We start from the raw sequence: 18061 nt of genomic DNA, 5'->3' as shown, positions 1-18061 counted from the left end.
GTGCTCTCAAACACATTCTTTTTATGCTGGCAAAGAGAAACTACTACTTGTAGTCAATCATGATCGCTAATGAGGAGTTAATACATCTTAACCTTGTCATGTCAAAGACATTGTAGAACCTTCAGCACAACTTACTAAAATATTTAAGTTAATGTATGTATATATGTGAGCCTGTATGTATAATTTTGACCCAATGTTGTTGAGAGAAGATCCAAAATAAATCCAAACTTGTGCACCCAATTTTTTTAAAAGTCATTCATGATGTATGCTATACAATTCTTCCACCCTAGCAAAAGAACAGTGAATGAATTTATTCGGCATGCACGCACGCACACACACACACACACACACACACACACACACACACACACACACACACACACACACACACACACACACACACACACACACACTTAACAAAAAATTTCTTGTAAAACAAAAAGAAAACAAAAAACTCAGGCAATTTACCAGTTTTGAGCGGCCGAAAGGGTGTAGGCAGAAAAGCTTATAAACACCCACCCCTTTTACCATTTTCTATATACACATATATGCATATGTACACTCATAACAACAAATCTCAAAAAAGAAAAAACAAAACAAAAAAAAACAAGCAGAGACAATATAATCAGTGTACTAAAATATCTCAACACAACAAAATGAACAATAGTGTAATGCACAATAAAAAAAACAGTAACAAACTCAGTTAACCTAATTCATCTTACTATAATAAGTAATTATATTGTTTTATAGTCTTTTTAAGCCAACTAAAGTACCATATAATTAAATGCTATCAGAACAGTTATTCCAAATTTTTACACCTTTTATCAATCAATCAATTCAATCAATTTTTTTATATAGCGCCAAATCACAACAAACAGTTGCCCCAAGGCGCTTTATATTGTAAGGCAAGGCCATACAATAATTATGTAAAACCCCAACGGTCAAAACGACCCCCTGTGAGCAAGCACTTGGCTACAGTGGGAAGGAAAAACTCCCTTTTAACAGGAAGAAACCTCCAGCAGAACCAGGCTCAGGGAGGGGCAGTCTTCTGCTGGGACTGGTTGGGGCTGAGGGAGAGAACCAGGAAAAAGACATGCTGTGGAGGGGAGCAGAGATCGATCACTAATGATTAAATGCAGAGTGGTGCATACAGAGCAAAAAGAGAAAGAAACAGTGCATCATGGGAACCTCCCAGCAGTCTACGTCTATAGCAGCATAACTAAGGGATGGTTCAGGGTCACCTGATCCAGCCCTAACTATAAGCTTTAGCAAAAAGGAAAGTTTTAAGCCTAATCTTAAAAGTAGAGAGGGTGTCTGTCTCCCTGATCTGAATTGGGAGCTGGTTCCACAGGAGAGGAGCCTGAAAGCTGAAGGCTCTGCCTCCCATTCTACTCTTACAAACCCTAGGAACTACAAGTAAGCCTGCAGTCTGAGAGCGAAGCGCTCTATTGGGGTGATATGGTACTACGAGGTCCCTAAGATAAGATGGGACCTGATTATTCAAAACCTTATAAGTAAGAAGAAGAATTTTAAATTCTATTCTAGAATTAACAGGAAGCCAATGAAGAGAGGCCAATATGGGTGAGATATGCTCTCTCCTTCTAGTCCCCGTCAGTACTCTAGCTGCAGCATTTTGAATTAACTGAAGGCTTTTTAGGGAACTTTTAGGACAACCTGATAATAATGAATTACAATAGTCCAGCCTAGAGGAAATAAATGCATGAATTAGTTTTCAGCATCACTCTGAGACAAGACCTTTCTGATTTTAGAGATATTGCGTAAATGCAAAAAAGCAGTCCTACATATTTGTTTAATATGCGCTTTGAATGACATATCCTGATCAAAAATGACTCCAAGATTTCTCACAGTATTACTAGAGGTCAGGGTAATGCCATCCACAGTAAGGATCTGGTTAGACACCATGTTTCTAAGATTTGTGGGGCCAAGTACAATAACTTCAGTTTTATCTGAGTTTAAAAGCAGGAAATTAGAGGTCATCCATGTCTTTATGTCTGTAAGACAATCCTGCAGTTTAGCTAATTGGTGTGTGTCCTCTGGCTTCATGGATAGATAAAGCTGGGTATCATCTGCGTAACAATGAAAATTTAAGCAATACCGTCTAATAATACTGCCTAAGGGAAGCATGTATAAAGTGAATAAAATTGGTCCTAGCACAGAACCTTGTGGAACTCCATAATTAACTTTAGTCTGTGAAGAAGATTCCCCATTTACATGAACAAATTGTAATCTATTAGACAAATATGATTCAAACCACCGCAGCGCAGTGCCTTTAATACCTATGGCATGCTCTAATCTCTGTAATAAAATTTTATGGTCAACAGTATCAAAAGCAGCACTGAGGTCTAACAGAACAAGCACAGAGATGAGTCCACTGTCCGAGGCCATAAGAAGATCATTTGTAACCTTCACTAATGCTGTTTCTGTACTATGATGAATTCTAAAACCTGACTGAAACTCTTCAAATAGACCATTCCTCTGCAGATGATCAGTTAGCTGTTTTACAACTACCCTTTCAAGATTTTTTGAGAGAAAAGGAAGGTTGGAGATTGGCCTATAATTAGCTAAGATAGCTGGGTCAAGTGATGGCTTTTTAAGTAATGGTTTAATTACTGCCACCTTAAAAGCCTGTGGTACATAGCCAACTAACAAAGATAGATTGATCATATTTAAGATCGAAGCATTAAATAATGGTAGGGCTTCCTTGAGCAGCCTGGTAGGAATGGGGTCTAATAAACATGTTGATGGTTTGGATGAAGTAACTAATGAAAATAACTCAGACAGAACAATCGGAGAGAAAGAGTCTAACCAAATACAGGCATCACTGAAAGCAGCCAAAGATAACGATACGTCTTTGGGATGGTTATGAGTAATTTTTTCTCTAATAGTTAAAATTTTGTTAGCAAAGAAAGTCATGAAGTCATTACTAGTTAAAGTTAATGGAATACTCAGCTCAATAGAGCTCTGACTCTGTCAGCCTGGCTACAGTGCTGAAAAGAAACCTGGGGTTGTTCTTATTTTCTTCAATTAGTGATGAGTAGAAAGATGTCCTAGCTTTACGGAGGGCTTTTTTATAGAGCAACAGACTCTTTTTCCAGGCTAAGTGAAGATCTTCTAAATTAGTGAGACGCCATTTCCTCTCCAACTTACGGGTTATCTGCTTTAAGCTACGAGTTTGTGAGTTATACCACGGAGTCAGGCACTTCTGATTTAAAGCTCTCTTTTTTAGAGGAGCTACAGCATCCAAAGTTGTCTTCAATGAGGATGTAAAACTATTGACGAGATACTCTATCTCACTTACAGAGTTTAGGTAGCTACTCTGCACTGTGTTGGTATATGGCATTAGAGAACATAAAGAAGGAATCATATCCTTAAACCTAGTTACAGCGCTTTCTGAAAGACTTCTAGTGTAATGAAACTTATTCCCCACTGCTGGGTAGTCCATCAGAGTAAATGTAAATGTTATTAAGAAATGATCAGACAGAATGGAGTTTTCAGGGAATACTGTTAAGTCTTCTATTTCCATACCATAAGTCAGAACAAGATCTAAGATATGATTAAAGTGGTGGGTGGACTCATTTACTTTTTGAGCAAAGCCAATAGAGTCTAATAATAGATTAAATGCAGTGTTGAGGCTGTCATTCTCAGCATCTGTGTGGATGTTAAAATCGCCCACTATAATTATCTTATCTGAGCTAAGCACTAAGTCAGACAAAAGGTCTGAAAATTCACAGAGAAACTCACAGTAACGACCAGGTGGACGATAGATAATAACAAATAAAACTGGTTTTTGGGACTTCCAATTTGGATGGACAAGACTAAGAGTCAAGCTTTCAAATGAATTAAAGCTCTGTCTGGGTTTTTGATTAATTAATAAGCTGGAATGGAAGATTGCTGCTAATCCTCCGCCCCGGCCCATGCTACGAGCATTCTGACAGTTAGTGTGACTCGGGGGTGTTGACTCATTTAAACTAACATATTCATCCTGCTGTAACCAGGTTTCTGTAAGGCAGAATAAATCAATATGTTGATCAATTATTATATCATTTACCAACAGGGACTTAGAAGAGAGAGACCTAATGTTTAATAGACCACATTTAACTGTTTTAGTCTGTGGTGCAGTTGAAGGTGCTATATTTTTTTTTCTTTTTGAATTTTATGCTTAAATAGATTTTTGCTGGTTATTGGTAGTCTGGGAGCAGGCACCGTCTCTACGGGGATGGGGTAATGAGGGGATGGCAGGGGGAGAGAAGCTGCAGAGAGGTGTGTAAGACTACAACTCTGCTTCCTGGTCCCAACCCTGGATAGTCACGGTTTGGAGGATTTAAGAAAATTGGCCAGATTTCTAGAAATGAGAGCTGCTCCATCCAAAGTGGGATGGATGCCGTCTCTCCTAACAAGACCAGGTTTTCCCCAGAAGCTTTGCCAATTATCTATGAAGCCCACCTCATTTTTTGGACACCACTCAGACAGCCAGCAATTCAAGGAGAACATGCGGCTAAACATGTCACTCCCGGTCTGATTGGGGAGGGGCCCAGAGAAAACTACAGAGTCCGACATTGTTTTTGCAAAGTTACACACCGATTTAATGTTAATTTTAGTGACCTCCGATTGGCGTAACCGGGTGTCATTACTGCCGACGTGAATTACAATCTTACCAAATTTACGCTTAGCCTTAGCCAGCAGTTTCAAATTTCCTTCAATGTCGCCTGCTCTGGCCCCCGGAAGACAATTGACTATGGTTGCTGGTGTCGCTAACTTCACATTTCGCAAAACAGAGTCGCCAATAACCAGAGTTTGATCCTTGGCGGGTGTGTCGTCGAGTGGGGAAAAACGGTTAGAGATGTGAACGGGTTGGCGGTGTACACGGGGCTTCTGTTTAGGGCTACGCTTCCTCCTCACAGTCACCCAGTCAGACTGCTTTCCCGGCTGAAAACAATAACTTTTTACAGTAGTTTGAGTCTTTAATTTATCAAATACTAACGTTTTTCTCAAATAATAGCTGGACTCCATCATTTTAAACAGACATGTTGAGGTAAAAGTTTATTTTTAACTTTATACATGATTTGTATTTTGAAATAATCAACCAAGTCCCAGAATTTCAAAATATGCAAACAGACAAATAGTTCAATTTTCAATTCAATTTCAATTTATTTTAATTTATATAGCGCCAAATCACAACAAGGCCTCAAAGTGCTTCACACAAGTAAGGTCTAACCTTACCAACCCCCAGAGCAACAGTGGAAAGGAAAAACTCCCTCTGAGGAAGAAACCTCAAGCAGACCAGACTCAAAGGGCTGCCCTCTGCTTGGGCCATGCAACAGACACAAATTACAAAACAATTCACAAAACCAGCATCCAGGAAATGTTGCCGGTGCACAGGACGGTTTCCGGAACAGATACCACATTCATCTCTGGATGGATATATTGGGTTTGTTGGCTCATGATATGGTTTATTACTGATAACTCTGTTGGCTCACAATATGGTTTATTACTGATAACTCTTATAGCTTTCTTTTGTAATAAAAATATTGGATTTGTATTTGTTTTATATGTGTTTCCCCAAACCTCAATGCAATAGGTCATAAATGGGACAAGTAATGAATGATATAGCGTAACTAAGGAATGCTAGGAGAGGGAATCTTGTGCTTTATACAGAATCACGGTGGCTTTTGAGATTTTAGATTTGACATAATTTATATGAGTTTTCCATCTTAATTTATCATCAATAAAAACTCCAAGAAATTTGGTTTTGGTTACAATTTCAGTTTCAGCATCAATCAATAATCAATTTCCTGGGCTTATTTCAGAATATAATACACTTTGTTTTACCAATATGAAGTGATCATTTGTTTGAATCAAACCATTGTTTGAAATTCAGCAGTTCCCTCTCCATCATGTACAAGAGCTTTCCCAAATGATCCCCGCTACAAAACACAGTCATATCATCGGCAAACAAAATACAACTCACAGACTTAGAAACCAAACATATATCATTAATACGTATACAACAGAAACAACAATGGCCCAAGGACTGAACCCTGGGGCAACCCATATATAATCCTCAAAAATTCAGAATTTAGCCCACCAATATGGACATACTGATACCTGTTGTGTAAATAGCTAGCGATCCAATCAAGAGCTAATCCTCTAATACCGTACTTCTCTAATTTATCCAATAATAAAGTGTGATCTACAGTATAAAATGCTTTCTCCAAATCAAACCCTGACAACGTATTGTTTCTTCTCAATTAGCTTTGTAATATGTTCAACAAAATAAAGCCAGTGAAGTAGTATGATTTTTTTTCAAAATCCACACCACTGTTCACTGAGTATATGATGTATAGTTATGAAATTGTTCAACCTCTTTACAAAAATCTTTTCCAGAATTTTTGAAAATGTGGTAACAATGAGACTGACCTGTAGTTTGAAAAGATATGTGTGTCGCCAGATTTGAACAACGGAATCACTTTACCTATTTTCATATTTTCATTTTGGAAGGAAATGTCCCAGTCATTAGTGACAAATTACAAATATAAGTTAAAGGTTTAACAATACAACTAATAATATTCTTTATCAAGAGCATATCAAAGTTGTAACTGTCCGCTGTTTTTTTCTTTTGGTTTATGAACTACAACCCCAATTCCAATGAAGTTCGGACGTTGTGTGAAATGTAAATAAAAACAGAATACAAAAATTTACAAATCCTCTTCAACCTATATTCAGTTGAATACACCACAAAGACAAGATATTTAATGTTCAAACTGATAGACTTTTTTGTTTTTGTGAAAATATTGACTTATTTTGAAATGAATGCAAGGCCGAAAACCAACACTGAATGGCCGTGACCTTCGATCCCTCAGGCGGCACTGCATTAAAAATCGACATCATTGTGTAAAGGATCTTACCGCGTGGGCTCAGGAACACTTCAGAAAACCATTGTCAGTTAACACAGTTCGTCGCTACATCTACAAGTGCAAGTTAAAACTCTACCATGCAAAGCGAAAGCCATACATCAACAACATCCAGAAATGCCACTGCCTTCTCTGGGCCCGAGCTCATTTAAAATGGACAGACGCAAAGTGGAAAAGTGTGCTGTGGTCTGATGAGTCCACATTTCAAATTGTTTTTGGAAATCATGGGCGTCGTGTCCTCCGGACAAAAGAGGAAAAAGACCATCCAGATTGTTACCAGCGCAAAGTTCAAAAGCCAGCATTTGTGATGGTATGGGGGTGTGTTAGTGCCGATGGCAAGGGCAACTTACACATCTGCACCATCAATGCTGAAAGGTATATCCAGGTTTTGGAGCAACACATGCTGCCATCCAAGCAATGCCTTTTTCAGGGACGTCCCTGCTTATTTCAGCAAGACAATGCCAAGCCACATTCTGCACGTGTTACAACAGCGTGGCTTCGTAGTAAAAGAGTGCGGGTACTAGACTGGCCTGCCTGCAGTCCAGATCTGTCACCCACTGAAAATGTGTGGCACATTATGAAGCGTAAAATCCTAGGATATCTTGCCCCTTACCCTGGAAATCTTCCCCTGACAGGCAACATTCTTACAGGGTAGCACTGATTCACCTACACCTTGATAAGGCCCAATCGGGATAGAGCAACCTTTAAACTCTATAGTTTGTGGATGTTTTATGGTCACAGATGAAGCAGTTTGATTGATGTTGAACGATATTGGTATTCTTTCTGTACGTGTCTATAGTTATCTTCTATAGTAATATTTCCTATTCTGAAGTATCTTTAAATCCCCCTTCCAAATATACTCTACAGATATATGGACCTGATTGACAACCTGAAATATGTGATGTGATGGAAATGTGATGGAAAATACTCCAATTTAGTTTTGCATAGAATATCCACAGTATATGTATAGAACACACAGTACCATACCATACCATCTTTATTTATAAAGCACTGCTAAACTTCATTTTGGCAAGATATTGGGGGGAGGGGGGTATCCAGGGTGGGGGGTAAGATATACCCAGGGGGTGGGGGGGTTATCCAGGGAGGAAGATAAACTGTTACACGGGTCATCGTAGTAATTCCATCACAGGGCACAGTGAAGGTTTGATTTAATATTATTGTTTATTTTTATTTTTTTATCTTTCTATAATAAAGTTGCTTTGTCCTTTGTTATTTTCTCTGTTCTGTAAAGTGATGACAAGGTAAGATGCTGACAAACTTTGCTCATTCATGTCTGCAACATATCCATATTAATGGAAATTAATAATCATTACCTCAGCCAAGGAGGTTATGTTTTTGGTCGTGTCCGTTTGTTTGTTGGTTGGTTGGTTGGTTGGTTGGTTGGTTTGTTAGCAGGATTACTCAAAAAATCCTCAATGGATTTCAATGAAATTTTTACCAGGGGTGTATCTTGACCTAACTTAGAAGTCACTAAATTTTGGTAATGATCCGGAACACAATCCAGATCCAGTAATTCTTTTAAGGACTCTTTATCATTGCAGAATAGGGCCAATTTCAACATTTTTGCATCTAACTTCATGAAGACGGGTCACAAAGGCTGAACAAAAATTAAGTTATGACACAACAATAATTTAGCATTTGTTTCTCCTCACTGAATAAACTTGTTATTAGAAAATGTGTTTATTATAGTTTGCTGTGTGTTTTGAATAAATGTGTATGGAAACTTATTTTCCGCTTTACTTTTTCCTTTCTTATTTCTGATTGTAAACCTTTATTACACTTATAAAACACAACTATAGCATATATATTTTGAAAGTACAGGTTGTCCTGAAAAAAGAGACCTAAAACTTGATTTTGGGGTGCAGGGAGAGCTGTCAACAGCAATAATAAAACATTTACACCAGGCGAGTGCACTGTCCAAAAAATGCCCTCGGACCCCAGAGGGTTAACCACTGAATCTGAAACATGAAGGTAGATGCGTGAAACGACGTGGAATAAGTCTCTTTGCCAAAGGGTATTCCATGTGACGTCAGTGACCCTATGGCCTTGGCGGAGGTTTGCGCTCTCCGGGTGCTTCTAGTTATTGTGAAAACTGGAACAACATATCTTGATATTTTCTAATTGTGGTCTAATGGGTAGAATCTCAACTTTCAGGGCTGGCGTTGAAAGTCATTTTATGAACTCATTTTTCAGGTACAACAGGACAAACTCTGGGTGATATCTTCCGTTTTTACGTGTAGGGGCGCTGTTTCTTCTTTCTCCGGGGGCGCGTCTGAAACGAGGAGAGCGGGTTTCAATTTCAAACCCAAACAGTCGGAGGCTGAAGCTAGTGCTCGTTGCTATCTTAAAGCATTTCAGTGTAGATTGCGTAGTTTGCTTTATTTGGGCGTTAAACTAGCATTTGTCTAGGCGCGGGTGTGAGCTAATCGGGGTCTAGAACACACAGAAACTGCTCTTTTAATTACACAACAGACCAACAAGCTATTTCTGCAAGAAACATGCCGAGGCCCAACAGGCAGCAGGAATATAAACCCGGTGATCTTGTGTTTGCTAAAATGAAGGGTTATCCGCACTGGCCTGCAAGGGTAAGCAAGTATTTAAAAAATATTATTTTGTTAGCATATTTAGGTTTGTTGTTCAGTTTAGGTCGTTTGACTGTGTCTTCCAAAGCAGTGTTTACTTGCGGGGCCTGAGGCTACCATGAGTTAGCCTAGCTTAGCCGTGTTAGCTTAGCCTAGCACTCACACAGGTAGTAAACTGTGGACAGTAGCACATTTTTTGCTGGTGATTCATCGTCTGGGTAAAACAGGGCCATCATCCCCAGCGCTATTTTTTAAATGCCGTTTTTTTTCTGAAAACAATAATGTTTTTTCTCCCTCCGACTTTATTCTTTAACAAGGTTCCTTTTGACTTTAAAAAAAACCAAAACAAAAAACGCTAGTCGTGTTTATGTAAACAGCACACTTTCTCCAAAAATGCGTTAAATTATTTCAGCTGCATTCAAATCTGCTGAAAGTTCAACCGTAACTTAAAGCGTGCATATTTTATATCTGAATAATAAACACTAGCAGTGATGCCTTTATACGTCATCAGTTCGTTTCCCTCTCAAATGTAGTGTGGTTCAAACTTATTTTGCAAAATAAATGAATAAAGCGTCTATCTATACGATTTCATGTAATGTATGTTTTTTTATGATTGGCTTCGTAAAATGACAGAAATGTTTTGGTCATTAACCTTTTAGATGTCTATCAAGAGGGGAAATGACAAATAATACAATATGTGCACTTGCTACTAAGATATGAATTTTTGCCCCGCCTCTCCTGATAAGTGGATGCACTGGGGAATACCAAAAAATGTCTGTTATTATGCAGGGGGTCTGGTTGTGTAGTGGTTCCCTGTTACTGTTTAGTGCTGTAAAACAGTACTACTGCAGCACCAACGATCTGATCAAAGCTGATCAGATTTACATCAGAAACACTGCAAGTAGAGCACTGTGCTCATAGAGCACAAACCTCCACCAACACTAATTTACAATTACACAAATTTTTACCTTAGAAAAAAATTTCAAGGACAAAGTCCTGTTAGAAGTGGCTTTTCATAAGCTAAATTAGATGTGATCAAATGTCAGGAATATATTTAGTTCATACACTTGAATTTTTTTTTTCCAACTTTTTCAGTTTCTGACTTCTTTATCAGATAATTTTCACAGAACATTGGTTATCTCTGCTATGCACAATTTGTCTGACAATCTGTCACGTGGCCGTGGCTACGGGTACGAACCCATATCTACAGAGACCGCTCTAAAGATACGGAGGGTATTCCCCGGTGACGTCGTGGCTTACCGACCAATCACAATGCGCAAATATGTCCGTACCCATGCGCACCTGTCATTATTGTATGCGTCGCTTAATGCAGGGGTGGCCAAGTTCGGTCCTCGAGAGCCACTCTCCTGACACTCTTAGTTGTCTCCCTGCTCCAACACACCTGAATCCAATGAAAGGCTCATTAAAAGTCTGCTAACGAGTCTTTCATTGGATTCAGGTGTGTTGAAGCAGGGAGACAACTAAGAGTGTCAGGAGAGTGGCTCTCGAGGACCGAACTTGGCCACCCCTGGCTTAAAGCCTTTGAAACAATCCCTGTAAGCCTTAACTTTCACAGTCCGCTAATTCTACTGTATACAAAATTCAATGGGAGCGATGTGAGTTTGGTAGTTGGAATTTTTGCTGCCGTTTGACCCGCGCATGCGCAGATTCGTTGCGCACTTCGCTTATTCTCCTCGGTCCGTACCTTTAGCAGTCCCGCAGAAGATACGGATGTACATATCCTTAGCCACTCCGTTGCTTTTTGGCCCTTGACTTTCTGACTGATAGCTGGAAGAGAGACAAACGGGCATAAAAATGGAACCTCCATCCAACTTAAGTGGTGTAGGTAAATCCATAACAGAAAAATGAGTAATTAAGGCACTTCTGATTGAGATATAATGACAAATGTACACCAAATGGGCTTTTCAGTATTAAATTTAAATGTCTACAAAATCCACACTCCAGTGTGAGGAGCTCAGCACTCCCCCTGCCTTCACCGCACATGCATCATTTCGGAGTGTCGGCAGCAATTAATCGATTGTCGTCTCGTTTCTGCTTAAAACTCCACTCCATTCACAATCTCAGCAACAGATATCTGAAGCTTTTGTACAACAATCATTTCCACATAAAAGATGGGGGGATCACAGTGCGACAGCAGCACATCTGAGACGCTCTCTCCGAGTCTGACTCTTTACACCCAAAGCGATCAAACAGATTAATATGATTATTAACCATCAGATGACAACGGAAAAGCTCTTAAATCCTTCTAAAGTCAGTTTTAAGCAGAAACTAGGCAGTTTTAAGCACAAACGAGGCGATAATTTGTTAATTGCTGCTAACACTCCGCCATGACGCATGTGCCGTGAAGGCAGGGGAGGGTGCTGAGTCCCTGAAACCTGATCAGATCTAATCACACTTTGTCTGAAGATAAATGATACCATCCTACATAATGTTGTCAAATATGAAAGAAATTTGATCTTTTTTGATAGTTATGAATTTTTAAAAACTCATTCAGTGTTAGAGGGATTTTTCCAAGATTTTTCCTGACTTTGACCATGAAAATTGAACCAGTTCTTGCCTATAGGGATATAAATCCTCTGCAAAAAAAATCATAATGATATCTGAAATATTGTGGGTTACAGGCTGTTTATAAACCGACAAACAAACAAATGGGTGAAGACATAACTGCCGCCCAACTTCGCTGGAGGTAATCAAATGTCTGCACAGTGCTTCACACTGTTGTCCTTAAATTTTAAGAATACAAGTCTGGTGGGGGTATTGACTGCGGTGTTACTTTATTTTGCTTTATTGTGCTATCAGTTTCAATTAGTATAGCATGTAATTGTTAAAAAGTAAAGGGGGGTGTATGTGAGTATTATGGTGTTTTACTTGTGACCACTAGGTGTCAGTAATGTTGGTTATATGGTAAAACAAGAGAAGGTCATAGTACAGTTAGTGTCAGTAAAGCACGAACAGGTTGGTAACCATAAATAAACGATGAAAGAAGAGTAGGCCAGTTTCTAAAACGTTCTGCCACGTTGCTCGTAGATCAGACAAACTTGATTTCAATGAAGCCCAGTTCCCATCAGTCAAAAGACACTTTGGCCTACTGGGACATCCTGTAAAGAAGCCATGTTTTTTTTTTTCTCAGATTGATGAATTACCTGAAGGAGCAGTGAAGACCACTTCGAACAAGTACCAGGTGTTCTTCTTTGGAACACATGAGACGTGAGTAATTTATTTTATGCTGCTGAACTTATTACAGACTGTTAGCATTTGAGAAACTAAGACAGACATCCTCTACCATTTGGACTAACAGCTTAGTTTAGGTTTGATTTTCAAGCAAATTGGTTATTTTATTTTATTTTTTCTTTATTTTATAGTTTTGTTATAGCTGCTTTACCGCTGCCCCCCCCCCCCCGGCAAAGCTTCAGATTTTTGCCATTATTATTTTTATGTTTGCGCAATTAATGTAATTTTGCTGTATTGACACAAATGTAATAGATGACATTTTTATAGGGCATTCCTGGGGTCAAAGGATTTGTTTCCATATAATGAAAGCAAGGAGAAATATGGAAAACAAAACAAGAGGAGAGGATTTACAGATGGACTCTGGGAGATTGAGAACAACCCCACTGTCACTCATGAAGGCTATGAGGTGTGTATGTTTTCAGGACAGAGGTCAGTTTTCATTTCTTTTGTATAGTCTGTAGTTTGGTGCCTAGAGTAAATGTATAAACACGGATTTGGGAGTAAAACTGGACACGTTAGTTTGTAAGGACTGAAATACAAAAGCACGGTTTCTTGACGGTTTCTCTTATGAGACTTTTGACCAATTTTAGTAATTGCAGGCATTTACCATTTGTACATCACTCACAGACTAATCAGTGCTGAAATTATGCACTAAAAAGCAGCTACAGACAGTTTTGTGTTTGTGTCTGTGAGGTTTGGTATTCTCGTCACTAATTTGAAAATTAGGCCTTGCAATAAACTACCGTCTTGTTCAGGGTGTACTCTGCCTCACACCCTATGACTGCTGGCATAGCACCCCCCACATGACCCTTGATTTTAGTAAGTAGTGAATGAATGAATAAATAATTTCAAAATTTACCTATGTTTTTAGTCTTCAAAGAAAGCCAATGCATCAGAAAGTGCAGAGAATGCAGGTGATTCTGAGAAAGATGCTGCCGAGGGCAACAGTGATGATGATGACGGGGCTCTTGTTATTGATGAGAAGAACGAGAGGGGAGGAGCTAAACGAAAAGCAGAGGAGCCCACGGATGTGAGTTTTTTCCATTTATTATTGTTGTTGAGCGTCCGTTACAGATGGTGGAGTTGAAAGATTTATGATAAATATTGAGTTGTCTCTGCCCCCCCCCCCCCCCCCCCCAAAAAAAAACAACAAAAAAAACAACAATTTGGCAGGCATCTGCCAAACGTCTGAAGGATGCAGACAGCAATTCGAAAACTGACAGCAAGAAGTCTAACACACAGGCTACGTCCAATGATGTGAGCGATGCAGAGGAAAGTGCTGAAGCAGGAGAGCAGCGAACATCAGAAAAGGTGACACTCTTTTTTTTGCATTTAGGGTCAGCTTAAACATGTTCTTGCATGCTTTTATCCCAGTTCACATGACTTACCAGTTATTTTGAAACGGGTATGGTTTCAGTTCACATTGATGGAATATGAAAATTAAATTACAAGAATCACACGAAGCATTTAGTTTTTTTGGATTTGTTGTGAGTTCACGTGTTGTCACACGTGAAATTTTATGACTTGGTATTGTTTTAATGTAAGATTGGTGTTGAGGAATCCATGTAGTGTACACAACTGATTTTCTTCTAAATGTTGTAAAAAGAATATTTTGGTTTTAGTAGTTTGTGGCATTAAAAAATTGCTTTATGGCCCCAGACACTCCTTTTTTAAGTTACTGAACATATCAATGCGAAAGCCCCAATTTTGTGGAGGCACTACGACCTTTGAGCATTGAATGGGAAATGCAGAGCTCTTTGTAAAGTTTGGATTTGATCGCAGTTGGTGGTTATTAAATTTGTTCTAATTCCTGAACAAGTTCATTATTGTTTCAAAGAGAATAGAAGTGATTATAGACTTTGGATGTAATGGCTCAGTAGAGTCAGAAGTCATGTTTTTCCCTCCAAAATATATGTCGCAGAAACCCCTATATACTAATGTACATGTCCCATTGAATGTCAAAAATGGGGAAACGTGAAGAGGTATTCAGTTTTGTTCTTCTCATTGCTGTTCTCTGTTTTCCCTGCAGGCTGTGACAGAGAGTGCTTAACCTCAACTCACAAAAGGAAAACCAAGAACCTTCGACGTTTCTCTCTGGAATTTAAGCATCAGAATGGTTACCTGCAGGATGCGGAATTTCAGCTGTTTAATTAATAGGAGAATTTTAAACGTGTTTGTATTGAAAGTCAAATCCACATTTGCCATTTTGGGATAGCTCATAACCTCGAAACAAAAGTCTGCCAATCTGATTTCAAACAACTGAAGTGGGCGCTTTGAGGCTCATTTGTAAATGGGATTTGGTGTGTATATATTTTTTTATTTCTAAGTGCAATTACGTAATTACAAAGAGTGGATGCTAGGTGTCAAACCTTTTTTAAGGCTAGATGGAAAAAATACTGAATATATAGTAAACACTTGATTCAAAATATGTATATCCCCTACACCACAAAAGTTCAAAGTTTAATTTGGCAAGTGTTCTCATTTTAAAGGGACATTCATTGTGATTCAGGTGCGAAAAGGAAATCTTGATTTTCAGCTGAAAAATGCAACATTGGGCCAATGTTTATTGTAGTGTCCCTTTTTAAAATGGGCAGATATTGTAAATAAAATTAACAAATTTCAACAATACTTTTAGTTTTAGTTCCAAAATGTAATGTTCAGTTTAATTTACCTAGCATCTGATTTTAAAGTTGTTTATTGAATCATTGGACACAAGTTACATGTTCAGATATTTTCTTCTTCCCCATTCAACATGATCGGGTTCACTGTCAGACATTTGTACGTATCAGTAACTCAGATTTTGTTGCTTTAGTCTAATAATCTAATCTTAATTGCAGGTGACCAAGTTATGTAATTTATTTCACAAGATCATGTATGTGGCAAACTTGGTTTTTTTTTGGGGGGGGGGGGGGTGATTGACTATGGTATCCCCGTTTTGAGAAGAATTATTTTCCAATTTAAAGTGTGAATTTATTAACCTTTTTTGGAGTATCTCATTATGGTGATGATGTACGTCATTGAAAGCGGAAAGACATTCCAGAATGTTATCGTGTCAGTTCTTGGTATTGAAATGTTTTAAATAATGCACAGAAACGGCATTTCTATGGAATTAAAAAACGAAAAAAGGAAAAAAAAAGTTAATGGGTAATATTTTCCTTGGGCAAAGGATCGATGACACTTCCAGATTGTCGCCTCAACTTTCAGTTTCATTGTATCGTTTCATATTCAGCTCATGTCAATGCTGCCATCGCTTTGCACTGGAGATGTAATTTAATTGCATTCAGTACTCGGATGAACCAAATCGAAATTTCAAAGTAGTTAAATGTATTGCTGATATACTTGTAGCCTAATTTATAGGTTATATAACTTATCAAATACATTTCCTTGGAACATTTTGGAATGAATCTACAGAGCAAAATGTCTGTAAAAAGTACCAGGTCTCCCTTTCTTAACTGGAATACAAACTCACTTAAAAGGTGTTCTTGTTTTGGCTGCAAAACAATTGTGTGATGTTTTTAAAGATGTGCTTTATTCAAACTTACTGACACATTCAGTATGTGATATTGCTTTACCATACTGTTTAAGATCTACTTTGGGTATGTAATTGTGTTCCAGATTCATCCATGAAAGTTGACTACAAATTCTTAGTCTGCTCAGTGTGGTGTTTAGACTTTATAGCCATTGCTTCAACATTTTTCCTATATGCAGCACTGTTAGCCTGCAGTCAAACTATGATGGAATCTAAGGGAAATCTCAGTTTGTACACATAGAAATAACCCTAATGATTGTGCCTAAAATAGTTTGTGCATGACTTTTCCACCGGACTTTGTTACAAATATCAGTTAAAAAAAGGCGAGAGCTCAAGATACCCCACTCAGATCTGAAGTTGTATTAAAGTGTAGTTTATGTTTTTTTTTCTCTGTCGTCATCAGAGCTGTCACTCATCTTAATCTGCTGCTTTGTTTTACTGTTGTAGCTGCCAGTCCATTTAATAAATGTGTTGATTACAAAAAAAATCCCTTTTGTGTCACATTTATGAGTAATGCAAGTCTGAGAAATACAAAAATAAATGCATACACTTGGTCCATCAAAGAGTCCTTATGGAAGAGAACAGTTGGTGCACAACAGTCTTTATTGGCAGCAATAGTTTGCAAATACTACATAATTCATTGATAAAACTTGCAGTAACATGTCCACACAGACAGCAGTAGGACAGTACTACAACCCCTAGCAAAAATTATGGAATCACTGGCCTCGGAGGATGTTCATTCAGTTGTTTAATTTTGTAGAAAGAAGCAGATCACAGACATGACACAAAGTAAGTAATTTCAAATGGCAACTTTCTGGCTTTAAGAAACACTAAGAAATCAGAAAAAAAAATTGTGGCAGTCAGTAACGGTTACTTTTTTAGACCAAGCAGAGGGATAAAAATATGGAATCATGAAAAACAAAAGAATGCTCCAACACATCTCTAGTATTTTGTTGCACCACCTCTGGCTTTTATAACAGCTTGCAGTCTCTGAGGCATGGACTTGAGTGACAAACAGTACTCTTCATCAATCTGGCTCCAACTTTCTCTGATTGCTGTTGCCAGATCAGCTTTGCAGGTTGGAGCCTTGTCATGGACCATTTTCTTCAACTTCCACCAAAGATTTTCAATTGGATTAAGATCCAGACTATTTGCAGGCCATGACATTGACCCTATGTGTCTTTGCAAGGAATGTTTTCACAGTTTTTGTTCTATGGCAAGATGCATTATCATCTTGAAAAATGATTTCATCATCCCCAAACATCCTTTCAATTGATGGGATAAGAAAAGTGTCCAAAATATCAACGTAAACTTGTGTATTTATTGATGATGTAATGATAGCCATCTCCCCAGTGCCTTTACCTGACATGCAGCCCCATATCATCAATGACTGTGGAAATTTACACGTTCTCTTCAGGCAGTCATCTTTATAAATCTCATTGGAATGGCACCAAACAAAAGTTCCAGCATCATCCCCTTGCCCAATGCAGATTCGAGATTCATCACTGAATATGACTTTCATCCAGTCATCCACAGCCCACGATTGCTTTTCCTTAGCCCATTGTAACCTTGTTTTTTCTGTTTAGGTGTTAATGATGGCTTTCGTTTAGCTTTTCTGTATGTAAATCCGATTTCCTTTGGGCAGTTTCTTACAGTTCGGTCACAGACGTTGACTCCAGTTTCCTTCCATTCATTCCTCATTTGTTTTGTTGTGCATTTTCGATTTTTGAGACATATTGCTTTAA

At 38.4% G+C, this 18061-nt stretch overlaps 1 protein-coding gene across 1 annotated transcript; it reads left to right on the top strand.

Moving 5' to 3' along the window:
* Positions 1-9228: 9228 nt before the first annotated feature.
* On the top strand, positions 9229-16793 carry LOC117501720 (hepatoma-derived growth factor-like). The gene is made up of 6 exons (XM_034160688.1): positions 9229-9538; positions 12687-12763; positions 13055-13193; positions 13659-13817; positions 13961-14098; positions 14817-16793. The coding sequence occupies exons 1-6, from the start codon at positions 9452-9454 to the stop codon at positions 14835-14837; spliced, it is 621 nt and encodes a 206-aa protein (XP_034016579.1). The 5' UTR covers positions 9229-9451; the 3' UTR covers positions 14838-16793.
* The last annotated feature ends 1268 nt before the right edge of the window (positions 16794-18061 follow it).

This window comes from Thalassophryne amazonica, chromosome 20 (assembly GCF_902500255.1).
Source record: "Thalassophryne amazonica chromosome 20, fThaAma1.1, whole genome shotgun sequence".
Taxonomy (NCBI): Eukaryota; Metazoa; Chordata; class Actinopteri; order Batrachoidiformes; family Batrachoididae; genus Thalassophryne; species Thalassophryne amazonica.
The sequence above is the reverse complement of the archived record's forward strand: the minus strand, read 5'-3'. Positions and strand labels throughout refer to the sequence as shown.